Source organism: Malaclemys terrapin, chromosome 20 (genome assembly GCF_027887155.1).
Source record: "Malaclemys terrapin pileata isolate rMalTer1 chromosome 20, rMalTer1.hap1, whole genome shotgun sequence".
NCBI classification, from domain to species: Eukaryota; Metazoa; Chordata; order Testudines; family Emydidae; genus Malaclemys; species Malaclemys terrapin.
Genome location: NC_071524.1, coordinates 2134925 through 2161289, shown reverse-complemented (window position 1 = coordinate 2161289; position 26365 = coordinate 2134925). Strand labels below are relative to the sequence as shown.

Genomic DNA, 26365 nt, shown 5'->3' with positions numbered 1-26365 from the left:
ATGGAGGATGCAAACAGATGAGTCAAGGGGTGAAGGAGGAACGGCCCTTATCCACCCCACCCCCCGCCGCTGACCTGACAAAGGGCCGGCTGGGGGGCCGCTGCCTGGTGGGAGAGGGGGTCTGGCTAGACGGGCCCCTGATCCCCCTCCCTGGGGCTTAGCCATCGCGGCGAGGCGGGGATCTGCCCCGGGGCTCAGCGATCTTAGCAGGGGGGCAGCCCAGGCTGGGGAGGTGATGTGAGGGGGGGCGGGTGATGTGAGGGAGGGCGAGTTAGGGGGGCTGATGTGGGGGGGGGGAACATGGACGTACTTTCACCTTGGCCTGGGGACACCCCGGCGTAGCTGTCAAAGAAATAAACCTTCTGGATGTTCCCGATCTCTGGAGAGGCCGACGCGGGGGTCGGGGGGAGGTGAAGGGGATGGGAGGGGGGGGTTAGACAGACAGACAGAGAGATCAAGGACAGACGGACGGACAGAAAAATCAAGGACAGACGGGGCCAGGCCCGGAGGGCAGAGAACACAGCAGAACAGCGAGAGCCAGTTAGTTACAGCACCGAAGGGTTAATGGGGGGAGAAATCATCACGGGGGGGGGGTGAGGTAAATGGGGAGAATCATCCCAGCAGCCCCCCGCCCTGAGGCCAGCAGAATGCGGGAGCAGGGGGAAGAGGTCAAGAATTAGTGGATGCTACTGGGGGGGTCAGAGAGGTCAGGGGAGGGGGAGTCGGTGCCAGGGGGTGCTAGCGACCCCCCCCCCCCAGTTATTTACAGTGCGCTTTGCTTTGAGTCTCCTGATTCCTGGGGAGTGAGTGTGGGGGGACAGGTGGGGTTAGTGGCTGGGGGCTGTTGGGGGGGCACAAAGGGCCAGTGGCTGGGGCTGTCTGTGGGGAACCGGGGGGTGCACAGAGGTGCTGTGCCTGGGGGGGAGGTCTGTGGGGGGCAGTGGCTGGGGCTGTCTGTGGGGAACCGGGGGGTGCACAGAGGTGCTGTGCCTGGGGGGGGAGGTCTGTGGGGGCAGTGGGGGGCAGTGGCTGGGGCTGTCTGTGGGGGACCGGGGGGTGCACAGAGGTGCTGTGCCGGGGGGTGGTTTGGGGGGGTCTGGGGGGGTGCAGGGAGCTGCTGTGACTGAGGCAGTAAAAGAAGGGAGCAGACAGTGGCTCCGTGGGGAGAGTGAGGGTGTTTCCCCCCCTCAACCCCACCCCCTCACCCCATCCTACCGTCCTTCCAGAGCTCGGCGGTGAAGCGCTCCGCGCTCTGGTGCAGCAGGGTGGCCACATTGTCGTTCAGCGGGTCCATGTTCTTCATCAGCCACTCGTCTGCCTTGTAATCCACCTGGGGGGGGCGCATGGGTCAGGGGGAGGCACCCCAGCCCCCACAGCCCGACAAGCTGGGGCCTGTGGGACTCCCTGCCACTTGACAACCTGGCGGGTTTAAAACCACAGCCGGGGGGTGGGGGGGGCGACACAGGACTGGGGGAGTAAACTGAGTGGGACGACACACAGCAAATGGGAGCCAGGACTCCTGGGTTCTCTCCCCGGCCCTGGGAGGGGAGTGGGCAGCGTAACAGCGAGCTAGGCCTGGGGCCATTTGAGTGAATCAGGTTATGATGGGAAAACCACTGCACTTAAGGGGCTGTCCACTAGAGGGCAACATCACACACACACACACACACACACACACCAGGGCCCGGCCCCCCCCTAGCAGGATACACACCCACACCAGGGACCAGCCCCCCCAGCAGGGGCAAGGGCACACACCTTGCCCGCGTAGTGGAGGATGCAGAAGTCGGCCTTGTCGCGCAGCTGCCGGGGTTTCTGGAACTTGGGGTGCCCCCCCTGCTCCTGGATCACCTTCTCCACAAAGCTCTTGTCGGTGGCTTTGGGGAACCAGCACTCCTCGTCCAGCAGGGCCAGCACCCCCGGGGGGTTCACCTGTGGGGGGGGAGGGACCGTCACCCCACTGGCCCCCTGTGCACGGGGCCCCCTGCCAAGCCGCTCCGCCCCCTGCCCCGTGGCACAGAGCCACCTGCCCAGCCCCCCCTCCTTCCCCCCCCCCAGCACTTCGCCCCCCTGCCCAGACGCCCCGCCCCGAGACCCAGTGACCCCTACTGAGCGCCCCCTGCCCTGCCAGGCCTCCCCACCCTGCCCCCCGCCCAGCCCCCCGCCGACCGGGCGCTCGATGAGGTCGATGCAGGGCTGCAGGTCCAGGCCGAAGTCGATGAAGTCCCAGGCGATGCCCTCGCGCTGGTACTCCTCCTGCTCCAGCACGAACATGGTGTGGTTGAAGAGCTGCTGCAGTTTCTCGTTGGTGTAGTTGATGCAGAGCTGCTCGAAGGAGTTCAGCTGTGGGGGGGGGGGGGGGGACAGGTCAGGGGGCACAGGTGGTTCGGGGGGGGCTGGGGGAGGTTTCGGGGGGGGTTGGAGAGGCTGGGGGGGGCTCACCTGGAAGATCTCGAAGCCGGCGATGTCGAGGATGCCGATGAAGGAGGCTCCCTGGCGCTTGGTGCGGTCCAGGGCCCGGTTGATGCGGTGGACGAGCCAGCGGAACAGGCGCTCATAGGTCGCCTTGGCCAGCGCCTCGATGGCGAAATCCGCCTGGGGGGCGGGGCAGAGAGTCACCCCCGGCCCCTCCCCCACCACACCCCACCCTGCCCCTCCCCATCACACCCCCTGCCACTCCCCCACCTGCCCCTGTCACACATCCCCCGGCACTACCCCTGACACACCTCCTGCCCCTCCCCACCACACCCCCTGCCACTCCCCCACCTGCCCCTGTCACACATCCCCCGGCACTACCCCTGACACACCTCCTGCCCCTCCCCACCACACCCCCCTGCTCCTGCCACACCCCCTGTGTGTGTCTGGGGCAGGGTATGGGAGGGGTGGAGCATCTCCCCCACCACGCCCCACCCTGCCCCTGCCACGTCGCCTTCCCCTCACCCACCATGCCCCTGCCCCTCCCACACATCCCCCTGCCCTACCCCTGCCACAGCCCCCTCCCCTGCCCCTCCTCCACACCTCCTCCCCGCCCCCCAGGATTCCAGCGCCACATTCCCTGACGTCTGTTCCCCCCTCCCCCACAGAACCCAGCCCCCCAGCCCTGCCCCCCCTTCCCCACCTGCTCCTTGGTCTGGGCCTTCTGCACGTAGTCGCGCCCGACCTTGATGCGTGGCATGAGGATGGCGCGGGAGAACTCGGTCACGTTCAGCCCCAGCAGGTGGCAGAGCTTCTGGGCGGCTGGGGGGCAGCGAGAGCTCAGCATGAGGGGCGGGAGGGGGGCAAGCTCCCTCTCCCCCCACAGCCCCCCCTCTTCCCTCCTCCCGCCCCCACACATAGCTCCTCCCATGCCCCCCCACAGCCCCCCATGGGTCACCCCCAACCACACAGAGCCCCCCCCGATGGTGCCCCCTAGAGGAGAAAGGCCCCGTGTCCCATTCCCTGCCCCCCTGAGCCAGCCAACCCCCCACGCCGGGGCTGGATCGGGGCCGTACCTGTGTTGTCCGGCATAGAGGCCTGGTCCGTGTTTCGCTCCTTGCGGAAGACAATGTTCCCAAACTGCAGCACGGCCGACACCATTCGCAGCATGCCTGGGGGGCGGGGAGCCGGTGAGGGGGGCAGGGGGCCCTCCCCATGGCCCCCCAGTCCCCATCCCACTCCTCCCACTCCAGGGGCTTCCCCCGCTGCCACCCCAGATCCAATCTTACCTGATCCCCCAGATCCTGCCCCCCAACCTCAGGGTCCCTCCATCCCCCCTCCACTAGATCAACCCCACACAGGCTGCCAGTTCCTGGCCTGCCACCCCTCCCATACCCTGCCCCAGACCCCGCCCCCCCGAGTTTTGACCCTCCTCTCCTAAGCCCCACTCTACATTGGCTTCCCCACCCCTCAGGTTTCCACCCCCATAATCTCCTCTGGGTACCAGCTGTGCCCCCCCAAGGTGGGGATCTGCCCCCGAACGGGGAGGGGGGGGCGACTCACTGTGGATCTCCTCGGGGGAGAAGCCCATGATGCGCATGGACTCCATGGTCTCCTGGAAGATCTCCTTGTCCTGCTGGCCCGGGATGGGCAGGAACCCGTTGGACAGGAACCGATACTGGTTGAATGGCTCCAGCAGCAGCTCAGCTGGGGGGGAGACAGGGACGGGGTCGGCACCGCGTCCGACCGGCCACCTCCAGCCCCCCGGGACCGGCGGGGACGGGGTCGGCACCGCGTCCGACCAGCCACTTCCTGCCCCCCAGGGCCGGCGGGGACGAGGTCGGCACCGCGTCCAACCGGCCACCTCCCGCTAGGGTGACCAGATAGCAAATGTGAAAAATCGGGACATGGGGTGGTGGGTAATTGGAGCCTATATAAGAAAAAGACCCAAAAATCAGGACTGTTCCTATAAAATCGGGACATCTGGTCACCCTACCTCCCGCCCCCCAGGGCCGGCGGGGACGGGGTCGGCACCGCGTCCGACCGGCCACCTCCCGCTAGGGTGACCAGATAGCAAATGTGAAAAATCGGGACATGGGGTGGTGGGTAATTGGAGCCTATATAAGAAAAAGACCCAAAAATCAGGACTGTTCCTATAAAATCGGGACGTCTGGTCACCCTACCTCCCGCCCCCCAGGGCCGGCGGGGACGGGGTCGGCACCGCGTCCAACCGGCCACCTCCCGCCCCCCAGGACCGGCGGGGACGGGGTCGGCACCACGTCCGACCGGCCACCTCCCGCCCCCCAGGGCCGGCGGGGACGGGGTCTGCACCACGTCCGACCGGCCTGCCCCAAGGAGCCCCACACAGGACTGCTGTACTGTCTCAGCCCCCAGAGAGTGAGTCAGTAGGGGAGTGGGGTCTAGAGCAGGGGGGTGGGAGCCAGGACTCCTGGGTTCTCTCCCAGCTCTGGGAGGGGAGGGGAGGGGGGGGGTCTAGTGGTTAGAGCAGGGGAGCTGGGAGCCAGGACTCCTGTGTTCTCTCCCAGCTCTGGGAGGGGAGGGGGGTCTAGTGGTTAGAGCAGGGGGGCTGGGAGCCAGGACTCCTGGGTTCTCCCCAGGTCTGGGTGGGCCATGGGAGTCCCGGGGAGGCTCCGTACCCTTTGTGTTCTCGCCCGCCCCCACCAGCAGCTGGTAGAAGATGTGGAAGGTTCTCTCGTCCTTGGCCTGGCGGATGGCGCGAGATTTCTCCAGCAGGTCTGAGCCCGATGTTAAGGAAAGGGGCGTGGGCCCTGGGATCAACCCCCCTCCCACAGGGAGGGGGAATCACCCCCACACGCAGCCCCAGAGCCCCCCATACCTCAGGGAGGGGGAATCACCCCCACACGCAGCCCCAGAGCTCCTCCCGTACCTCAGGGAGGGGGAATCACCCCCAGCCCCAGAGCCCCTCCGTACCTCAGGGAGGGGGAATCACCCCCAGCCCCAGAGCCTCCCCGTACCTCAGGGAGGGGGCATCACCCCCCCAGCCCCCCCACACACCTTGCTAGGGGCCATGTGCCCTGCCCACCCCCCTCCCATCCTGCCCCCCAGCCCAGAGGATACATGTCTCTATATTGGCTCCAACAATGTAGCCGGCCACGTCAAAATTGATCCGGATGAATTTACCCTGGGCGGGGGAAAGAGTGCAATGGAATTGATGTTGGGGGGTGGAAGGACTCCTCTGCCACCCCCAGGATCCCCACACCCAAACCTGCCCCTTCCCCCGAGGCCCCCACACTCCTACCTGCCCCTTCCCCCGGCCCCCCATGCCCCAATCTGCCCCTTCCGGCCTGCCCCTTCTCCCGAGGCCCCCACACTCCTGCCTGCCCCTTTCCCTCATTCCCCCCCCCCCAGCTCTGCTGTCCCCCGGCACTCACGAATCGGGAGGAGTTGTCATTTTTCACCGTCTTGGCGTTGCCGAAGGCCTCCAGGATGGGGTTGGCCTGAAGCAGCTGCCGCTCCAGCTCGCCCTGCGGGGAGAGGGCTGGGGTCATGCCGGGGGGGGGGGGCGCTGGGGGGCAGGGAGCTCCCGGCTGCTCCAGCCCCACCTCTCCCAGCACGGGGCACTATTATATGGGTGACCTCCCCCGCTCCCAGGATTTGGGGGTTAACCACAGGAACCGCAGGGCTGGGAGCTACTCACGTAGGAGACGGGGCCGGAGCTCTGTGGCGGGGTCACACGCACATGAGATGGGGGGGGGAGGGACGACAAAACACAAACAGAACCGGAGGGTTAGTCGGAGCGGCGACGAGGGAGGCGACTGAACAGGACAAAACGAGGCAACAGCGACACAGACCGGGAATCGACCCCGCCCCCACACTAACCACCGGCCCCCACCCCCCTCCCCAAGCGGGGGAGAGAACCCAGGAGTCCTGGCTCCTGGCACTGGGGCAGATGTAACAAAAAAGCCTTTGCCAAAGACAGCCCAAAAAAAACAAAAAAAATCCAGCCAAAGAAGCAAAAGACAACTCAGTGAACTGCGCCCCAAGGGGGCGGGGCTATGGGTAGCCAATCAAAGGGCAGGAATGGCTGAGGGCAGGCGGGCAGGCAGGTGGCACACGATGCATCCACTTGCCGGGTGCTTGGCCATGTTCGGTGACTCCAGCTGGAGGCAGCAAGACAGGGGAGAGGGGAGGTTACTGCTGGAGGACGCGGGTATCCCACTGCACCCACCAACGGCCCCCTCCAGCCACGCTGCCAGCAGTCAGAACACAGCCGCCTCCAGGGCGCTAGGGCTGGTTATATGGGGACCCCTCGCCCGGATGCAGACCCTCTGGAGTGGGTCACGGGGCCTGGCTATACGGGGACCCCTCACCCAGCACTGGGATGCGGCCTCTCTGGGGTGGAACCCAGGCGTCCTGACTCCCACCCCCCACCCTCTCAGCACTGGATAGCTCTAACCCTCTCACTTCGGCCCCAGACCCACCTTCCTCATTGCCCCAGGGACTCTGGGGTAACACACAGGGCAGGAACATAGCTGGGGGGGGGGCACATCAGGGTGGGGGGGAGCTGGCAGGGCCTAGACACAGGTGTGGGGGTGGGGAGCGGTGGGTTTATATGAGCAGCTGGGGGGGAGGAAGGGACCCTGAACTGGCCAGGTGGGCATCTGAGCTGGCACAGGTGTTGAGCCCCAGTAGTACCCGCCCACCCCCGCAGGGAGCACCCACCCCAGCACCCATGGGTGCCCAGTGCCAGGTCGGCTCAGCTGGACTCTCACCGGGACGCTCTGCTCCTTGCGGGCCTTGTGGGAGGAGGCCACGTGGGCCAGGTACTGGATCACCTTCTTGGTGTTCTCCGTCTTCCCGGCGCCGGACTCGCCCCTGCAACAGCACCAGGCCTGCATTGATGGGCATGGGCCAGAGCCACCCCCCGGCAGCCACATGGGGCAGCACTACACACACAGCCCAGCAGGGGGCAGCACTGGGTACACACACACACACACACACACCAGCAGGGGGCAGCGCTGGGTGCACACACAGAGCCCAGCAGGGGACAGCGCTGGGTGCATACACACACACACACACACACACCAGCAGGGGGCAGCGTTGCTCTCTCTCCCGCACGCACACCCTTATCCCCCCAGCAGGGAGCAGTGCTGTGCGCACATACGCACACACACACTCAGAGTTTGTGACACTTACGTGCACAGGATGGACTGATCCTCTCGGTCTGTTGGAAGAGACAGGAAGTGAGTGTGGTGCTGCGCACACCACCCAGCAGTGTCACCCCCCACCCACCCACAGCTCCCTCCTGAATATGGGGGGGTGCGTCACCCGGCTGGATGTAACAGCCCCCGTCCTTGCTGCCCCAGAGCCCCCATTTCCCCAGCCCACACAACCCCCAGCACGGACACTCACACACAGAGCAGGGCCCAGCCCCCAGCAGGGCCACACACACACACACACACACACACACACACACACACACACACACAGAGAGAGCAGGGCCCAGCCCCCAGCAGGGGTGACACACACACAAACACACACACACACACAAGGGGCAGGGCTGGACACACACACACAGAGCAGGGCACAGCCCCCAGCAGGGGCAACACACACACACACAGAGCAGGGCCCAGTCCCCAGCAGGGGCAACACACACAGGGAGCAGGGCTGGACACACACACACACAGACACACACACACAGGGCCTAGCTCCAGCAGGAGCAACACACACACACACACACACAAACACACACACGGGGCAGAGCTGGACACACACACACACACACACACACACACACACAGAGCAGGGCCCAGTCCTCAGCAGGGGCCACACACACACACATATAGGGGGCAGGGCTGGACACACACAAACACACACACACACACAAACACAGAGCAGGGCCCAGTCCCCAGCAGGGGCGACACACACACACACACACACACCCTGCAGCATGCTGCGGTAGGCGGCCTCCGAGATGGCGTAGATGTGGGGCGGCATCTCATGGCGCTTCTTGCCCCGATACATCTCGACAATCTGCTCCGTGTAGATGGGCAGGTTCTTGTAGGGGTTGATGACCACACAGAACAGCCCTGAATACGTCTGGGGAGGGCAGAGAGAGAGAGAGGGGAATTAACGGGGGAGGGGCAGGGAGCCCGGACTCCTGGGTTCTCCCCGCAGCACCATTAGGACAGGGAAAGTGATCCCTAGTAGTTAATTCCCAAGCAGGGCCGGGCGTTCGGGGGCCAACACAGAGGAAAGGGGCCATGCCAGAGCGAGGGCCGCGGGTGCCCCCGTTCGGTCCAGCTGGCCCAGAGCCCCCTGGTGGTTGTTGGGGGCCAGGACCCTCTGCAAGGCCAGGAGGATGGAGTCATGTCTGGGCTCTCTTTTGACCCCAACCAGCGCCCACCTGATCCCTAACGGGTGCACGGAAAGGGGGGAAGGGGAGATCGGGGGATCTGATGGGGGTTTGTATCCCCACTCCCCTCCCAGAGCTGGGGAGAGAACCCAGGAGTCCTGGCTCCCAGCCCCGCCCCCCCCCGGCTCTACCCACTAGACCCCATTTCCCTCCCAGAGCCGTAGAGAGAACCCAGGCATCCTGGCTCCCAGCCCTAACATCTGCTGCGTGCACGGCCCCCAGTGGCAGCTGGGCTCAGGGTCTGTAATTACAGGAGGGGCCACCCACCAATTAAATCCCAGTTAATTACAGAGCCGAGGGGCACTGGCCGGGCATGTTCCTGCCCCAGGCTGGGCGAGGTGCCCAGGCCAGCACAGCGGGGGAGGGGCAGATCCAAGCCCACCCGCGGGCACCATGGGAGACCTCTGGCAACTCAAGAACTGACATGCTCTAAGCTCAGCGCTGGGACCTGGACGCCTGGGTTCCATCCCTGGCTCTGGGAGGGGAGTGGGGGCTATTGGTTAGAGCAGGGGGGCTGGGAGCCAGGACTCCTGGGTTCTCTCCCTAGCTCTGGGAGGGGAGTGGTGTCTAGTGGTTAGAGCAGGGGGGCGCTGGGAGCCAGGACGCCTGGGTTCCATCCCTGGCTCTGGGAAGGGAGTGGGGGTTATTGGTTAGAGCAGGGGGGCTGGGAGCCAGGACTCCTGGGTTCTCTCCCTAGCTCTGGAAGGGGAGTGGGGTCTAGTGGTTAGAGCAGGGGGCGCTGGGAGCCAGGACTCCTGGGTTCTGCGGGGGACTCCTGCGGGGGACTCCTGGGTTCTCCCTGTAGTACATTGGGGTTGGGGCCATGACCAGCTCCGGACCCATCCGTGGGACCCTGCGGTTGGTGACGAGCCCCAAATCCCTATGGAGGGAAGAGTGGGGCTGGACGCAGGTCAGGGGGGCATCGCTCCCGTGGGGGAGGGGGCGGAGCTGCCACCCCGTGACCCCATCTCATGCTAAGCAGGGACAGGCATGTCCTGAGCAGGGAAGGGTGACAGGCCGGGCTGGGGTGATGCCCAGGGGGGCTCAGTGCGGGACAGGCCGGGGGCACTGTGCTGAGGGAGACCTTCCTGGGGCGCTTTCCCCTCGGTGCCAACCCCGCCCTCCCCCGCAGGGCAGGACTCGCACCTGGCGCTGGGGCCCGCCCAGGCTCTCAGCAAACAGGTCGGGCCTGTCCTAGCCCTGGCACCACGCCAACCTGCCCCACACCCAGCCCGGCTGAAGGGGGGCAGGGATCCGAGGCAACCTGCCCCTCCCCCCACAGCCAGCCGCCCCCCCACCTCGGCTGCTGTGTCCTCTGCCCCCCGCCTCACACTGCCGCAGGCCCAACCCCATCTGCCCCCTGCACTGCCCAACGTCCCACTCTGATCCCCAGCGTCCCCCCCGCCCCCACGGGCACGGCCCTGTCGGGGCATCAGGGCCAGCCCTGATGGCTAGTGGAGAACGACCCCCGCTGGGACCCCCCTCCCTGTAGCCCAGAGCCCCCAGCTGATCCCCCCCAGGACAGCCCCCCTGCTGAGTCCTCTGCCCCACAGCACAGGCCTCTTGCCCCATAGCACAGCCCCCCCTACCCCACAGCACAGCGCCCCCCGCTGAGCCCCCCACCCCACAGCATAGGCCCCCTGCTGAGTCCCCTGCCCCACAGCACAGTCCCCCTGCCCCATAGCACAGCACCCCCTGCTGAGCCCCCTGCCCCACAGCACAGGCCCCCTACCCCACAGCACAGCGCCCCCTACCAAGCCCCACAGCACCAGCCCCCTGCTCCACAGCACAGCACCCCCTAGTGCCACCCTGGGGCACCGGAGCCAGCGCTGGGCCCACGGCTCCCACGGGGCAGGGCTGCCCCTAACGGGTTCCCGGCCAAGCCCCTGGCTGTGCTCCGCCCCCCCAGCCCATGAGCCAGCCCCATGGAATCCACCTGTCCCGCCCTTCACCCTGGCCCAGCCCTCCCTGCCCCGGGGCGAAGTACAGGCCGCTCCCTGCCTCCCCCAGCCCAGAGACGCGCCCAGCCCCACACCTGCCGGGACAGGCCAGGGACGGGGCGGGGTGACCCCTAGTGGGGACATCGGGCAGCACAGGCCGGGGCAGCCCCCGGCAGGCACCAGGCGGGACCCCCTCTAGATGTCACCGCCTGGCCCTGCGGCTTCCCCCATCTCTCCCAGCCCCCATGACAACGGGGAGAGGGGGGCACATTGGGGACTCTTGGCTGCATCGGGGGGGAGGACAGGGGAGACAAGGGGCCTTTCCATATCGGGGGTGCTGGGAATCCTTGGTTCAGTGTGAGGGGGGGTCTAGTGGGTTAGAGCAGTGGGGCTGGGAGTCAGGACTCCTGGGTTCTCTCCCCGGCTCTGGGAGGGGTGTGGGGGGGTTGGGCTCCCGGACGCCGGGGTCCCGCACTCACGTAGATGAGGCCGGAGTAGTAGCGGTCCTTGAGGTTGTGCAGCACGGAGGCCTCGTTGAGGCAGGTCAGCTCGGCCATGTCCTCCACCTTGGAGAACTTCGGGGGGTTCATCTTCTGCACCTCGTGTTTGGGCACCAGCACCTGGCGCCCGTTCTCCGCCAGCTCCACCAGCACCTCATCGGCCCGCTCGTCCCGCAGGCTGGCCGCCTCGAAGCCGTGCCGCTCCGAGGGCACCCACACCAGCCGCTTGGCCGTCCAGTCCGCCTGCGTGGCCGGGTTCCCCACCGAGTCCCGGTCCACAAAGAGGTAGCGCTCGGCGGTGTCCCGCTGAGCCACCCGCGCCGCCATGGCTGGGGATGGAGGGAACCTGGGGGGAGAGGGATGGGGTCAGTGCCGCAGGGAGACCCTCCAAGAACGCGCTAGACCATGCCACCCCCCTGAGAGACCCTACAATAACAAACCAGCCCCGAGAGACCCTACAATAACACACCAGCCCACACCACCCCCCTGAGACACCCTATAATAACAAACCAGTCCCGAGAGACCCTACAATAACACACTGGACCACGCTGCCCCCCTGAGAGACCCTACAATAACAAACCAGCCCCGAGAGACCCTACAATAACAAACCAACCCGAAAGACCCTACAATAATACACCAGACCACGCTGCCCCCCGAGAGACCCTATAATAACAAACCAGCCCCGAGAGACCCTACAGTAATGCACCAGACCACGCCGCCCCCCTGAGAGACCCTACAATAACAAGCCAGCCCCGGGAGTCCCTACAATAACGCACCAGACCATGCCACCCCCCTGAGAGACCCTACAATAACAAACCAGCCCCGAGAGACCCTACAATAACACACCAGCCCACACCACCCCCCTGAGACACCCTATAATAACAAACCAGTCCCGAGAGACCCTACAATAACACACTGGACCACGCCGCCCCCCCGAGAGACCCTATAATAACAAACCAGCCCCGAGAGACCCTACAATAACGCACCAGACCATGCCACCCCCCCTGAGAGACCTTATGATAACAAACCAGCCCCGAGAGACCTACCAGTAACACACTGGACCACGCTGCCCTACTGAGAGACCCTACCATAATACACCAGAGCACACCACAGCAGGAAGACCTACAATATCAAACCCAAGAAGCCAGAGTGACCCTACAATAACAAACCAGCCTGTGCAGGACTGAGAGGCTCTGCCAGACAGTGCCCCTCAATCCCGACCCACAGCTCCCTGCTGTCCCAGCCCTGGCCCCTCCCCCGCAGCTCTGCGGGTGCCCCTCACTCCCGACCTCCTTGTATTCGAAGCGGGGAGGCCGGGCTGCGATGGGGGGAGCTGAGCTGAGCTCCGGTCACTACAGCTGAGACCGGCCAACTCACGGCATCCGCTAGCCCGATTCCGGCCCCATGGCAACCAGACCCAGTGATTCCCCCCCACACCACCCACCTGCCCTTCCCTCAGGGGGAGGGGCAGGCCCCCTGGCTCCCCCCCACCTTAGCCCATCACACACACACACACACACACACGCGGTGTCCAGCTCACAGGTAACCCTAGCCTGGCACTAGGGGCCTCCCTGCCCCTCTCTCGGGGGGGGGTGGGGGGAAATAAGCACCCAGGGGTCTGGGAATTTAAAACTCTTGGCAGGGTGGGGGATTTCTCACTGTGATCTGTCCAGAACTGTTTGTTATTGTAGGGTCTCTCTGCAGGGGGCGGGGGGAAAGCCACATGGTTTGTCACGGTAGGGATTCTGGAAACACTGGGGGCACAGACACAGGGGTTGTTATTGTAGGGTCTCTCGGGATGGCTGGGGCGGAGTACGCTGGGTTGTTATTGAGTAGCTGTGGAGTAGGGGGAGCCCAGGGCTGGGCTAGCAGGTGGCTGCGGGTCAGGAGTGAGGGGCTCTGACAGAGCTATGGGGTGAGCGGGGGCTGAATCAAGACTCTTGGGTTCTATCCCCGGATCCGGGAGGGGGAGGGGGTCTAGTGGTTACAGCAGGGTGGGGGCTGGGAGCCAGGACACCTGGGTTCTATCCGCGGCTCCGGGAAGGGAGTGGGGGCTAGTGGTTGGAGCGGGGCAGGGGCTGGAAGCCAGGACTCCTGGGTTCTCTCCCGGCTCTGCTACTTCTCCTGTCCCTCAGTTGCTTCGCTGGGGGGCAGCAGGGTCGGCCGGGGGAGGGGGCAGAGCTGCATTTCCCCATTCCCACAGCCGGGGGAATCCTGCCCCCCTCCCCCCCCCGGCAGGACAAGTCCCAGCCTGCCCTCTCCCTGCAGGTGTTTCGCTCGTTGGGTGCACACGGGGGGGGGGGGGGGGGGCCTGGCTCCATCCCCCGAAACTGGCCCTTCAGCTGGGGAGGGTTTCACCCCAGCCACCCCCTGCCCCAGAGTGGGGGACCTCAGAGCACAACCCAGGCTCTAATCCACCCCCCACCCCCGGGTGCGCCCCTCACCTGGCCAGGCCTGGGCAAGGCTCAATCCCGGCTTCCCAGCAGCAGCGCCCGGCAGAGCTACCAGGTCGCGTCACTGAGACAGGGAGGAGACAGGAGGGAACTGCCAACCCCAGAGGCTGGCATGGGGCAGCTCCTGGCACCGGGGAGGGGAGAGCCCCAGCCCCGCCCCCGCTCTGACCCACAAGACCCCACCCTCCTCCGGGGGAGAGAACCCAGGAGTCCTGGCTCCCAACGGGAGGCCTGAAGACACTTGACTGATTCAGAGCCCATCACCACCAGAAACCGAAAATCCAGCTGTGGGTGGGGCCCAGAGCTGGGCTAGCAGGGGCTGCGGGTCGGGAGTGAGGGGCACCGGCAGAGCTGGGGGGAGCCCAGGGCCGGCCTAGCAGGGGCTGCGGGTCGGGAGTGAGGGGCACCGGCAGGGCTGGGGGGAGCCCAGGGCCGGCCTAGCAGGGGCTGCGGGTCGGGAGTGAGGGGCACCGGCAGAGCTGGGGGGAGCCCAGGGCCGGGCTAGCAGGGGCTGCGGGTCGGGAGTGAGGGGCACCGGCAGGGCTGGGGGGAGCCCAGGGCCGGCCTAGCAGGGGCTGCGGGTCGGGAGTGAGGGGCACCGGCAGAGCTGGGGGGAGCCCAGGGCCGGGCTAGCAGGGGCTGCGGGTCGGGAGTGAGGGGCACCGGCAGAGCTGGGGGGGGTCACTTGCCCCGCTGCTTGGACGCGCCAATACTTTGTATCTTGGCTGGTGTGTCGTCCCGTCCCCCCGCCCCAGGGCAGGGCAGGGCAGGGCTCAGCTCATTCCCTAACAAGGAGCGAAGAGGCAGGTATGACTCCCCCGCCCTTTGGCCCGGACCCAAGGCAGGTGGATCTGGCGGCTCAGCAGGGCAGGGTGCAAATTCCACAGTCACCTGCTCCAACCGCATCCGCCCAGGCTGGGGAGAGAACCCAGGAGTCCTGGCTCCCAGCCCCCCCGATCTAACCGCTAGACCCCACTCCCCTCCCGGAGCCAGGGAGAGAACCCAGGAGTCCTGGCTCCCAGCCCCCCCTGCTCTAACCACTAGACCCCACTCCCCTCCCAGAGCCAGGGAGAGAACCCCGACCCCAGTGATCGGCTGCGTCCCAGCCGACACCCCGGCCCTGGGAGGGACGGGAACCCAGCCCCGGCTCCACTCTCCTGCCAGCTGTGCCCAGCCAGCCCGTTAATTAGCTCATCAATCAGCGCCCGGAGCGGGCATTGCCGGGCGCGCCGCGGCTGAGCCAGAGGCCCCTGAGACACCTGGGGAACCTCCTGCCACTGCGCTGCTGCCAAGTGGGGAAGCTGGCAAAGCAGGTTCTGGCCAGGTCAGCACGTGGAGGAGACACAACACGGCTGGACCCACCGGACTGCCCTGGGGATGGATCAGCAGGGGGCGCTCTCCCTGGGCAGGCAGGGCTGGCTCCGATACCACAGGGCAGCACTAGGGGGCGCTGGGCTGCAGGGAGCGGGGGGGTGGGGGGCTCAGCAGGGGGCGCTCTCCCCAGGCAGGCAGGTCGGGCCCCGATGCCCCAGGGGGAAATAATCCCTAGGAGACACAAGCAGGTTTTGGCCATCGTGACTGATTCTCTCCCCAGCTCTGGGAGGGCAGTGGGGTGTAGTGGTTGGGGGGGGGGGGGCTGGGAGCCAGGACTCCTGGGTTCTCTCCCCGGCTCTGGCAGGGTCAGGGCTCCGAGCCAGGCCCATCGCGCAGGGGGGGGGGGGTGCTCTCAGCATAATTGTGGTCTGTGCTGTGGAATGCCAGGAATGCCTCTGAGACCCACAGGTCGGGCTGCGTCCCCCCCCCCGCCCCTCATGAAGCGTCTGGCCGGGCCTCCCCCTCCCTCCCCCCCCCCAGCTCAGCGGGCACCAGGCAGGGAGTCTGCCAATGCCGGGGGAGATGGGCCCGTGGGCAGAGAGGGGGCGGGATCCCGGGGTAGATGCGCCGGGGTCGGGTGGGGGAATCCATCTCCCTGTCCTGTCCTGCCCTCAACCTCCCTCTATATGGGCAGTTATTGCCTAGGGGTGTTGATGGAGGTGGGAGGGGAGTGAGGTCTAGTGATCAGAGCCGGACTCCTGGGTTCTCTCCCCAGCTCTGGGAGGGGAGTGGGGACTAGTAGTTAGAGCGGGGGGGCTGGGAGCCAGGACTCCTGGGTTCTCTCCCCAGCTCTGGGAGGGGAGTGGGGACTAGTGGTTAGAGCCATGGGACCAGCTTGGAGGGAAACATCCCCACATCCCATTCCCTGCCCCCGCCAATCTGAAAGATCAAAGTTCCCTAAGGAAAGGCCCAGTCCCAGAATGCTCAGCGGCCTCTTCTCTCCCTTCCTTCCCCCCCAACCCTGCACTGTCACTGAAGAGACATCTCCCCACCGCCCATCTTCCGCCCCCCCCCGGCTCCCCGATCCCGACGCGCCAGCTAATTGGTCTGGCAGCCTCCCCTCGGGCTCAGGGCTCCTGCCAAGAACACGAGGGCCGGCCGCCTATTTTCGGTGCAAAAGGAGCCGGGGATATAAATACAGCCGGCCCGGCGCCCAGACGCCCCAGTGACGGGCGCCCTCCCTCCCGGAGACGGGGCCCTCCCATCCCCACCCTCATCCCTTTCAACCGGACGGGGGCCCCTGCTCCACCCCCGCCAGTTTGAATCAGCTGCTGGCTACGATTCCCGTCCCCACCACGGCCCGGTGCCGCTCAGAGCCTAACCCAGTCCTTACGGCTGCAGCTCCAGCCCGAGACTGGCTGGGCCTGGCAAAACGGCGCAGGGGGGATTTGATACGGTGCAATTCTCTCCAGGGTGCCAGGCCCGGGGAGAGGGGCCTATACTGGGAGAGCAGCCTGCAAAATCTAGACGCGTGGGGACTTCTCTCCCGGTATGAAAGGGGCCCTACCCTGGGGGAGTTTATTCCAGCAGGTAGACCCGTGCCAGCACTTTTAGCTCGGTATAACCACCCCCACACTCAGCTGGGCTGGGCTGGCACGAGCCAGCAGGAGTTTGGTGCGCCAAGCAACGCGGGTATCCAATGCCACACAAAATACCCGCGAGCACTCAGGTCGTACGTAAACCTCCGGGCACAAGCCGCTGCGTTTGCCAGGGCCGACCCACCGCGGCTAGAAACCAGCCCCTCTCCGGGGACGCGGGGCCCACGGCCCAGCAAAACAAGGACAGATGTCTTGCCAGTCGCCAGCGTCGCTCAGCACGCGAGGGAGTGGGGAGGGCAGAGCCGCTGGCTCATGGACTTAACTCCTATGGAAAGCTAAGAGTCCGGGCGTCTTTTCCCCCCGGCACAAACCCGCCTCAGTCCCACGCGCGGAGCGGCACCGAAAAGCCTTCCCCGGCCTACATGTCAACACGGGAATTTCCCCCCGCGCCGGGGGAATTTCATGCCACGTTCTGAGCCGCTTTGGCCAGCATAAGCCACAGAAAAATTCCAGCCTCTCTTGCCCTAAGAGACCCCGCTTTGGGGGCTCAAGGTGCCTGCCCGGCCTGGTTCCTCTCCTCCGAATGGCTCCAGGTCGCAGGCTCTTTGCCCCGGGCATGCGAGCGAGACACGGACCCTCTGGAGAGCAGGTTCCGTTCCCCACCCCACCCGCCAGATCTCGCCTGGAAAGGGAATCGTGGCATGTCATTGCACAGGAACAAACCGAACTCGGCCTTGCCCCAGGCCGGCCCCTGGGGTCAGACAAGGGAACCCCCAGGCTGGCACCCTGCTGAGCATAAGGGGACCCTAGGGACCAAATAATGGGACCCCCCACTGCAGATAACGGGACCCCAGGGACCAGATAACGGGACCCCCAGGCCAGTCCCCTGCTGTGGATAACGGGACCCCCAGGCCAGCCCCCTGCTGTGGATAACGGGACCCCTGGGACGAGGTAACAGGACCCCCGGGCCGGGTCCCTGCTGCGGATAACAGGACCCCCTGGCCCGGCTCCCTGCTGTGGATAACGGGACCCCTGGGACCAGATAACAGGACCCCCGGGCTGGCCCCCTGCTGTGGATAACGGGACCCCTGGGACCAGATAACGGGACCCCCAGGCCAGCCCCCTGCTGTGGATAACGGGACCCCTGGGACCAGATAACGGGACCCCCAGGCCAGCCCCCTGCTGTGGATAACGGGACCCCCAGGCTGGTCCATGCTGCGAATAACGGGACCCCTGGGACGAGGTAACAGGACCCCCGGGCCGGGTCCCTGCTGGGGATCACGGGCCCCCTGGGACCGGATCACGGGCCCCCCCATTCCTATCACGGGCCGGGACCGGCGCCCGCCTGCGCTGGGGTTACCTGAGCAGGGCCGGAGGAAGGTGTCCGGGCCGGGGAGGTGTTGGCCGCGGAGGGGGCGCAGCTCTCACGGGCTATTGACAAGGCCGAGCCGTGCTCACTGGCCCGGAGAGGCAGCCGGGTGATTATGCAAATTTATGTAAATTTATGCAATTAGATTATTGCATTTTTGGAAGCATCCAGGCCCAAGCCCCCCGCCAGCCGGGTGCCCCCCCAGGAGAGTGGGGGAGGGGACAAAGCCAGGCCCCCCCGGTCCCCCCACATCAGCCCAGGTGCTACCGGTCCAGCGGCCAAGGAGCTACTGAGCTGTCCCGGACTGGGGGGAGGTGTCCCCTGCGCTGGCGCCGCCCCCTCCGGAGGCAGCCCACCAATGGCAGGGGGGTGGGACCCTACAGCCGCCCTGAGATAGGTTGGTGGGGGGAGGAAGGCCACGCCCACTACGGCGTGGGCGGGAGGTGAAGGTGAGTGGCAGGGGCTTTGGCCAATCGGCGGAGGGGAAATGCTTTTGGGGTGGGGCGAGTGGAAACTGAATGGGGCGCTTTGTGTGAAGCTGGGTGGGGGGACGGAGGATGGAGGGATCAATGGGGCCCATTGTCTGGGGCCCAGAGTCGGGGGGGGCAGATGGTCATTGGACTAGCAAAGCTCTCCCTCCCACCGCAGGCGCGGAACCCAGGAGTCCTGGCTCCCAGCCCCCCCCCCCCCACACACACACACACACTCACTGCCCCTGCTCTAACCACTAGACCCCACTCCCCTCCCACAGCTGGGAACAGGACCCCAGTCTCCCCTGCATAGGTCCCAAGCGGCTGCCGGGCTCGACCCTCTGTCCGAATCCCCTGCACATGGAGCACCAAGCCGGCACCCCCCCCACCCGCCCAGCCCCCCCTGGGCCGGCTCACTCGCCCCCCCGGGCCGGCTCGATCATCCCCCCCCCGCCCAACCCCCCGGGCTAGCTCGGTCACCCCCCCCCACCGCCCAGCCCCCCCCCCCCGGGCCGGCTCGCTCACCCCCCACTGCCCAGCCCCCCGGGCCGGCTCTCTCACCCCCCAGGCCGACTCGCTCACCCCCCCCCACCCAGCCCCCCGGGCCGGCTCGCTCACCCCCCCACTGCCCAGCCCCCCGGGCCGGCTCGCTCACCCCCCCCGCCCAGCCCCCCGGGCCGGCTCGCTCACCCCGCTGCCCCGCCCAGCCCCCCGGGCCGGCTCGCTCACCCCGCTGCCCCGCCCAGCCCCCCGGGCCGGCTCGCTCACCCCCCCCGCCCAGCCCCCCGGGCCGGCTCGCTCACCCCCCCCCCACCCAGCCCCCTGGGCCGGCTCGCTCACCCCCCCCGCCCAGCCCCCCGGGCCGACTCGCTCACCCCCCCCCGCCCAGCGGCTCTAGGTTGCCCCGAGCTCTTGTGGCTTGAGCCGCCCAGGGGCTGGAACTGGCTGCTGCCAGGCTGGGGTGGCTCCTGTGCCTGCCATGGACCCGGACCCAGCCTGCAATGACACAGCACCAGCTGCCGGGCCGCGGGAGCCCAGCACCAAGCCTGGGAATTCAGTGGCTTTGGCTGGCAGGAGGAGCCGGCCTGGCAACCCCCACACTCCCAGCCCAGCCACTCTGTGCCACCCCACCACAGCCCCCTGCGATCACCCACACGCGACCCCCAGCCCGGGCACCAAGCAGCATCAGGAGGTGGGGTCTTCCCATGCCACCAAGAGGGGACACGCCCTGCTGCCAGGCTCAGGGGGGCCACGGCAAAGCTGGGGCTACGTTATACGTCCCCTCCCACCCGTTGTCCGGTTAGACTGGGCGAGCGTTGGGACGGGGAATCTCTCTTGCTCTGTCTGCCCGGAGCAGCACCCGGCCCAACGGGGCCCTGATCTCAGCGACTCCGTGTCTGCACAGCGCTCGGCGCGACGGGGCCCCGATCTCGGCGACTCCGTGTCTGCGCAGCGCCCGGTGCGACGGGGCCCCGATCTCGGCGACTCCGTGTCTGCGCAGCGCCCGGAGCGACAGGGCCCCGATCTTGGCAACTCCGTCTCTGCGCAGCGCCCGGCGCAACGGGGCTCCAATCTCGGCGACTCCGTGTCTGCGCAGCGCCCGGAGCGACAGGGCCCCGATCTTGGCAACTCCGTCTCTGCGCAGCGCCCGGCGCAACGGGGCTCCAATCTCGGCGACTGTGTCTGGGTAGCGCCCGGCGCGACAGGGCCCCAATCTCGGCGACTCTGTGTCTGGGCAGCGCCCGGCCCGATGGGGCCCCGATCTCGGCGACTCTGTGTCTGGGCAGTGCCCGGCGCGACTCTGTACCCACACACCCCTCCGCCCACACCGTACCTGCAACCCCCTCTGCCCACACCGTACCCACAATCCCACACTGCATTGTGATGTCATTCTCGCCCCGAGGATTCTCCCTGGTGCCTTGCGCGCAGCAGGGCTGAGAACGGGCAGAACTTGTCACGCCGGGCTGCACCATGGCGCTCCTGGCTCCCCTCGTGCTGGGGGCCTGGCTGGCGGCGGGCGCCGGGGGCTGCCTGCAGTGCGACCGGCAGATCCGCAGCACCCTGGAATCGCTCCGCACCGGCCTGGTGCCCCGGCAGATCCGCGACAGCCGCCTGCGGGCACGGGCCCAGGCCCTGCTGCGCGGCATGGAGGGCGGGTTCTTCCGCCACTACGCCACCAGCCAGTTCGCGGGCACGGCCGGTAGGGGGCACAGCCCAGGGACCTCTGGGGGGGCACGACTGGGGGTATCCAGCGGGCATGGCCTGAGGACACTGTATGGGGGGGGAACCATAGGGCAAAGGGATGAGGTATGAATCCACCAACACTCCACTGTCCCCTCTGTACCCAACCCCCTCCCCCCCACACACTGCCCTGGCAGTCAGGGCTGGCCCCAGGGCAGCGCTAGGGGGCGCTGTGCTGCAGGGGGTGGGATGTGGGGCGGGCGCCACAGTCCACCTGGGGCCGATGTTTTCTCCCCCTCCCAGCTCTGAGCAGCATCAACGCCCTGATCCACCGCGTGAGGCTGACGGCAGCCGGCCTGGAACGAAGCGCCTTAACAGGTGACAGCCCCACAGTCCTGCGCCCCCAGTGCCCCACAGTGCCCCCAGCATTCCACAGTCCTGTGCCCCACAGTGCCCCCAGCACCCCACAGCGCCACCAGTGCCCCACAGTCCTGCGCCCCCAGTGCCACCAGAGCCCCCTGCGCCCCCCAGTCCTGCATCCCCCAGTGCCCCCAGCACCCCACAGCGCCACCAGTGCCCCACAGTCCTGCACCCCCAGTGCCACCAGCGCCCCCTGCGCCCCCCCAGTCCTGCACCCCCCAGTGCCACCAGCACCCCACAGCACCACCAGTGCCCCCCAGTCCCACACCCCACAGCACCACCAGCACCCCACCGTGTCCCCCAGTCCTGTGCCCCACAGTGCCCCCAGCACCCCACAGCATCCCCCAGTCCCACACCCCACAGCTCCCCCAGCATCCCACAGCACCATCAGCGCCCCACAGTCCTGCACCCCACAGCGCCCCACAGCACCATCAGCGCCCCACAGTCCTGCACCCCACGGCACCCCACAGCCCCAAGCCCCACAGCCCTCCCCCCTCCACCGGAGTCACTTCCCCATCTGTCTCCAGACCAGGCCCTGCTGGACGCGCTGGTCGCTTACAGGCGCAGAACGACCATGGAGCTGAAATCGGCTCTGAAGGAACATCAGGCAAAAGGTACCAGCTCCCGGGGTGGGGGTGGGGGGGCTGCCCCTCTGCCCTGGGCCCCTTCCTCCAAACCCCCCAATCCTCCAGTTCTGGGGGGCCCTTCAGTCACAGTCTGGGGCTACAATCGGTTTTTCTCTCTCTCTCCCCAGCTTGTAACCCCAAAACCTGTGGTAAGTCGACTTTCCATCGCTGCTCGGGGAATGGGGCAGGGGGCCTGTCCCCCTAGGGGGCGCCGGCCCCGATCTGGCCCGGGGGAAGGAACTGGCTGGTTCGGGGTCAAGGAATGGGGCGGGGGGGGGGGCTGGCTGGGGGCCTCACACTTTCCCCCTTCCCAGGCTGGCTCTACTATGACGTCTTCGACTGCACCAGTTGCAGGAAGGCGAAAGCCGTGTGTTTGAAGCAGCACCACTGCCTTGGTAGGGGGGAGTTGGGGGGCAGGGGGTGAGGGGCAGGGAGAGGTCGGGGGCCATGGGCAGACGAGCACGATGTCCAGCGGGGCCGTGGGGTGCAGGGTTGGGGGAGGGTATGGGGGCTCCAGCAGGGCCGTGGGGCAGGGAGGGGCACGGAGCTGATGCCCGGGGGATATCACTGACCCCAGCCCCCCACGTGAGGGGGGGGTGAGGGGGGGTGAGGGGGGCAGACAGCAGGTGTGGGGGGGGTACCCAGGAGGGGCCTTCAGCTCTGTCAGCTCCTAACCCCCCTCCCCAACACAGTGGACTCCCAGGCCCGGCTCTCCCTGCGGTACCGGCCCCCGGCCCCCGGCCCGGCCATCGCCCGGACCGGCGTCTCTGTGGTGCTGTGCATGGGTGCCCTGCTCTTCCTGGCGCTGAGCGTCGCGTGAGTGTGAGGAACCCGCGCCCCCCCAGAGCCGGCCGCGTCCCCACGCCCCCCAGAGCCGGCTGCATCCCCTGAGACCCCCCCAGAGCTGGCTGCATCCCCCGTGCCCCCCAGAGCCGGCCACATCCCCCGCGCCCCCCAGAGCCAGCTGCATCCCCTGAGACCCCCCCCCAGAGCCGCTGCATCCCCCGCGCCCCCCAGAGCCGTATCCTCTGAGACCCCCCGAGAGCCGGCTGCATCCCCTGAGACCCCCCAGAGCTGGCCACATCCCCCGCGCCCCCCAGAGCCGGCTGCATCCTCCATGCCCCCCCCCCGGGCTGGCTGCATCCCCTGAGACCCCCCAGAGCCGGCCGCATCCCCTGAAACCCCCCTGAGCCAGCTGCATCCCCTGAGACTCCCCAGAGCCAGCCACGTCCCCTGAGACCCACCTGAAACTCCCTAGAGCCGGCTGCATCCCCAATGGCCCCCCAGAGCCGGCTGCATCCCCCGCACCTCCCCCCCCGAGCAAGCTGCATCCCCTGAGACCCCCAGAACGGCTGCATCCCCCGCAAGCGAGCGGTCGCTGTCCAGGCCAGTCTGACTCTGCCTCTCGCCCCCCAGGGCCGTCACCTACTGGAGGAACCAGCAGTCCCTGAGGCAGTAGCGCCCACACACGCACCCTGACCTGGGCCCGGCACCCGCTTGGGGACAGGGCTGGAAGGATGCTGGAGCCGCCGAGGTGGAGATCGCAGACAGGAGGCGCTAGCTCCAGCCCCCAGATCTCAGACCCCTCCTACCCCAGCTTGAAATTAAACACAGAGAACAAGGTTTTGGGTAGGGTCCTGGCTTCCAGCCCTCATCCCCTTCCCCGCTCTAACCACTAGAACCCACTCCCCTCCCAGAGCCAGGGAGAGAACCCAGGAGTCCTGGCTCCCAGCCCCCCAGCTCTAACCACTAGCCCCCACTCCCAGTGGGAATTATGTACAAACCACACCAGTATTTTATTTCCAGGCTTACACTGGGGAAGCCATGGGGCCTGGCATGCCCAGGTGGGTCCTGCTGCCCCCTTGTCAGTCCCTCACCTGGCTAACACGCCAGCCACCTGCCCTGTCTGGCCCAGGCCCTGTCCTCCAGCCACCTGCGGTGTCGGCAGCACACGCAGTACCTAGGGGAGAGCGGCTGTCAGGGTCTGCCCCCTGCCCTCACCCCCGGACTCCTGGGGTCTCTCCCTGGCTCTGGGAGGGGAGTGGGGTCTAGTGGGTAGAGCAGAGGGGTGCTGGGAGCCAGGACTCTGGGTTCTCTCCCTGGCTCTGGGAGGGGAGTGGGGTCTAGTGGGTAGAGCAGGGGGTGCTGGGAGCCAGGACTCCTGGGTTCTCTCCCTGGCTCTGGGAGGGCTGTTCAGATTCTCACTGAGTGCTGGGTGGGGTCACCCCACTTTCAGTATCTGCGATGAGCCCAGAGGGGTCCCCAGAATCTGCCTCAGTTAGGGGTGATCCCAGGTTTTTGGGTGCATGGGGGCGGGGATGCCGTGAAGATGAAGGGGGAAAATATGGGTGTTGGGCATCAGAGGTAGGGAACGTGGGGTACCCAGGGCAGCCCCCCATCCTGAGCCACTCTGTCCCAGCAGGGCACTCACAGCAGGGCGGCCGAGGCCAGCAGCACGGACTGGCAGACCAGGAAGAGATAGAGGGTGATTTCCTTCCTCTCTGCATCCCGCGGGTCCTCCTCTGGGGACAGAAAGGGGGTGAGCCCCAAGCGCCCCCCACAGCCCCCCACACCTCCACCCCACTGACAAGCAGACCCCTGGTTCCCCCCAGTACCCCACACCTCCTGCCACCCCCCAGGCTCCCATTCACCCCACTGCCCCCCAACCCCCAGTACCCCACACCCCCTGCTGCCCCATTCACCATACTGCCCCCAGTACCCCACAACCCCTGCTAACCCCGTTCACCCCACTACCCATCAGCCCCCCTGTCCTCCCCACCCCCATCTGCCCCCCACTGCCCAGCCCCCCACCCCAGCCCCACGGCAGCAGCTACCTCCGCAGAGCTCCCCGTCGAAGCACTGGGTATTGATGCGAAGGCAGGTCCAGCAGTCGAGAACTGGTCCCTCTGTAACCGCTGGGATGTGGAAAGGGGGGACCAGGTCAGGGACCCACGGGGAGACCCCGCCGTGCCCAGCAGGGGGCGCCAGCTCCCACCTGACCCCAGGGAGCAGGGAACGGGGCAGGGGGCCTTTCCCCTCTAGGGGGCGCCAGCTCCCACCCGGCCCCAGGGCAGGGACTGGCTGGCTCAGGGAGCAGGGAACGGGGCACAGGGCCTATCCCCTCCAGGGGGCGCTGGCAGGGGGCTGTGGGTAGGCACCGGGGGGCCACACTCACTGCAGTCCTCGGAGCAGGCTGTGGGGGAAGCACAGACAGACACAGCGTTAGAGACCCCCTCCCATGGGGCACTCCCTGCCCCCCATGCCCCTCAGAGCCCCCCACCACCTGCCCATCACCCAGAGGGCCCTACCCTGATCTCAGGGATGCTGGACCCAGATCTCCCCGCTCCGCCCCCAATGCTGCTTGCGTCTCATGCGGCTGGAGATGGGGGGTCCCTGGCTGTCGCATGGGGGGCGGGAGGGGTGTGGGGGGAGCCCCCCATCTCCGGGGGCACGTACCCAAGTCGGCGAAGCTCTCCATGGCCTCCCGGAGGCGGGTTCGCAGGGAGTCGCGGTGCTGGGCCAGCGTCAGCTGCAGCAGGTGAACCCCTGGGGGACAGGCAGACATTGCTGGGGGGCAGCCGGCCCCACGCACACCTGGCACCCCTCCCCCAATGCCAGCCGAGGTGGCGGGCACCTGTCATGTGGTCCACACCCCCTTCCGGAGACCCACAGCCCCACTCCCGCCCCCCACCTCCCAGCCACTGCCAGCTCCTGCCCAGCATCCCTGCCCCCCGGGACCTCCAGCCCTGCCCCCCCCCCCCAGCCTGGGCCACTCTCAGCCCCGCCAGATCCACCCCCCACACACACTCACCTTTCCAAGGTGTCTCCTTGAGAGCCCTCAGCCAGCTGCTCAGAGCAGTTTTCACAGCCAGCATCCCGCGGACATCTGTACAGGGAACCAAGGGGTCAAAGGGGGCACCCTCTGCCCCCCAGCAGCTGTGCCAGTGCTCCTCACTCCTGACCCACAGCCCCTGCCAGCCCAGCCCTGGGCTCCCCCCATAGCTCTGCCGCTGCCCCTCACTCCCGACCCACAGCCCCCTGCTAGCCCGGCCCTGGGCTCCCTGCTACCCAGCTCTGCCGGTGCCCCTCACTCCCGACCCGCAGCCCCTGCTAGCCCGGCCCTGGGCTCCCTGCCACCCAGCTTTGCCAGTGCCCCTCACTCCCAACCCGAAGCCCCCTGCTGTCCCAGCCCAGGTGCCCCCGGGGGAGGGGCCGCACACCCAGCACCCGGTGGTGTTTCTCTGGCAGGTGGGTGCTGTAGAGGTGCTCAAAGGCCTGGACCTGGCGCTGAATTAGGGCATCCCGGTTGGGCACTTCAGAGGGCACCGCCTCCCCCAGCAGCACCCCCAGCCCCCGCAGGAAGGGCCGGTCGCAGTGCAGGCAGCCGCCCGCCCCCCGGGGGCGCAGCAGCAGCAGGAGGAGCAGGAGGGAGCAGGACATGGCCACAGATCCCCGGCCCTGCTGTGACCTCATCGGCCTGGTGACATCACAGAGCCAGAGGGGCAGAGGGTTCCCTGGGCAGAGAGGAAATGACATCATAGGCAGAAGAGGGGGTTAGAAGGTGTTGGCTGCAACACAAGAAATGATGTCACTAACAGAACTGGGATCTAATGAGAGGAGTGGGTCTAGAACAGGAAGTGATGTCAGAGGCAGAAGAGGCAGTGTGATGAAGTGGGAATGTTCTT

At 67.2% G+C, this 26365-nt stretch overlaps 3 protein-coding genes across 6 annotated transcripts in view; 1 reads left to right on the top strand and 2 right to left on the bottom strand.

Annotated features, from left to right (window-relative positions):
* The window catches only part of LOC128826551 (myosin-10-like), a 60937-nt gene extending 36805 nt beyond the window's left edge, over positions 1-24132 (bottom strand). The window contains exons 1-16 of one of the 4 annotated variants that reach the window (XM_054009895.1): positions 24112-24132; positions 11229-11595; positions 8337-8493; positions 7591-7618; positions 7167-7269; positions 6092-6112; positions 5826-5918; positions 5512-5575; positions 5070-5168; positions 3976-4119; positions 3489-3584; positions 3116-3234; positions 2440-2592; positions 2167-2340; positions 1756-1929; positions 1216-1330 (exon numbers count right to left, since the gene is read on the bottom strand). In XM_054009895.1, the coding sequence (XP_053865870.1) occupies positions 1216-1330; positions 1756-1929; positions 2167-2340; positions 2440-2592; positions 3116-3234; positions 3489-3584; positions 3976-4119; positions 5070-5168; positions 5512-5575; positions 5826-5918; positions 6092-6112; positions 7167-7269; positions 7591-7618; positions 8337-8493; positions 11229-11576 (1888 nt within the window). In that variant the 5' untranslated portion in view covers positions 11577-11595; positions 24112-24132. Of the gene's footprint in view, positions 1-1215; positions 1331-1755; positions 1930-2166; positions 2341-2439; positions 2593-3115; positions 3235-3488; positions 3585-3975; positions 4120-5069; positions 5169-5511; positions 5576-5825; positions 5919-6091; positions 6113-7166; positions 7270-7590; positions 7619-8336; positions 8494-11228; positions 11596-13693; positions 13766-17974; positions 18150-24111 lie in introns of those variants that run through there. The other 3 variants (XM_054009892.1, XM_054009893.1, XM_054009894.1) reach the window with 3 other exon arrangements.
* IZUMO2 (IZUMO family member 2) lies at positions 20425-22104 on the top strand. Its single transcript, XM_054009572.1, has 5 exons — positions 20425-20653; positions 20938-21012; positions 21582-21668; positions 21809-21829; positions 21995-22104. Exons 1-5 carry the CDS (start codon positions 20425-20427, stop codon positions 22102-22104), a joined length of 522 nt encoding a protein of 173 aa, XP_053865547.1.
* IZUMO3 (IZUMO family member 3) lies at positions 24108-26120 on the bottom strand. Its single transcript, XM_054009571.1, has 6 exons — positions 25901-26120; positions 25492-25566; positions 25137-25226; positions 24856-24873; positions 24515-24595; positions 24108-24202 (listed from the first exon to the last, which is right to left on the bottom strand). The coding sequence occupies exons 1-6, from the start codon at positions 26118-26120 to the stop codon at positions 24108-24110; spliced, it is 579 nt and encodes a 192-aa protein (XP_053865546.1).
* Positions 26121-26365: the final 245 nt, after the last annotated feature.

What these genes read in the sequence shown, in the direction of transcription:
- IZUMO2 (XM_054009572.1), top strand. Translation starts at nt 20,425, where the DNA reads ATGGCGCTCCTGGCTCCCCTCGTGCTGGGGGCCTGGCTGGCGGCGGGC. An exon ending in GAAGGAACATCAGGCAAAAG is followed by an intron (nt 21,669 to 21,808) that starts GTACCAGCTCCC and finishes CTCTCTCCCCAG; the next exon opens with CTTGTAACCCCAAAACCTGT. An exon ending in TTGTAACCCCAAAACCTGTG is followed by an intron (nt 21,830 to 21,994) that starts GTAAGTCGACTT and finishes CCCCCTTCCCAG; the next exon opens with GCTGGCTCTACTATGACGTC.
- IZUMO3 (XM_054009571.1), bottom strand. Translation starts at nt 26,120, where the DNA reads ATGTCCTGCTCCCTCCTGCTCCTCCTGCTGCTGCTGCGCCCCCGGGGG. An exon ending in GAAACACCACCGGGTGCTGG is followed by an intron (nt 25,567 to 25,900) that starts GTGTGCGGCCCC and finishes TTCCCTGTACAG; the next exon opens with ATGTCCGCGGGATGCTGGCT. An exon ending in CAAGGAGACACCTTGGAAAG is followed by an intron (nt 25,227 to 25,491) that starts GTGAGTGTGTGT and finishes CCTGTCCCCCAG; the next exon opens with GGGTTCACCTGCTGCAGCTG.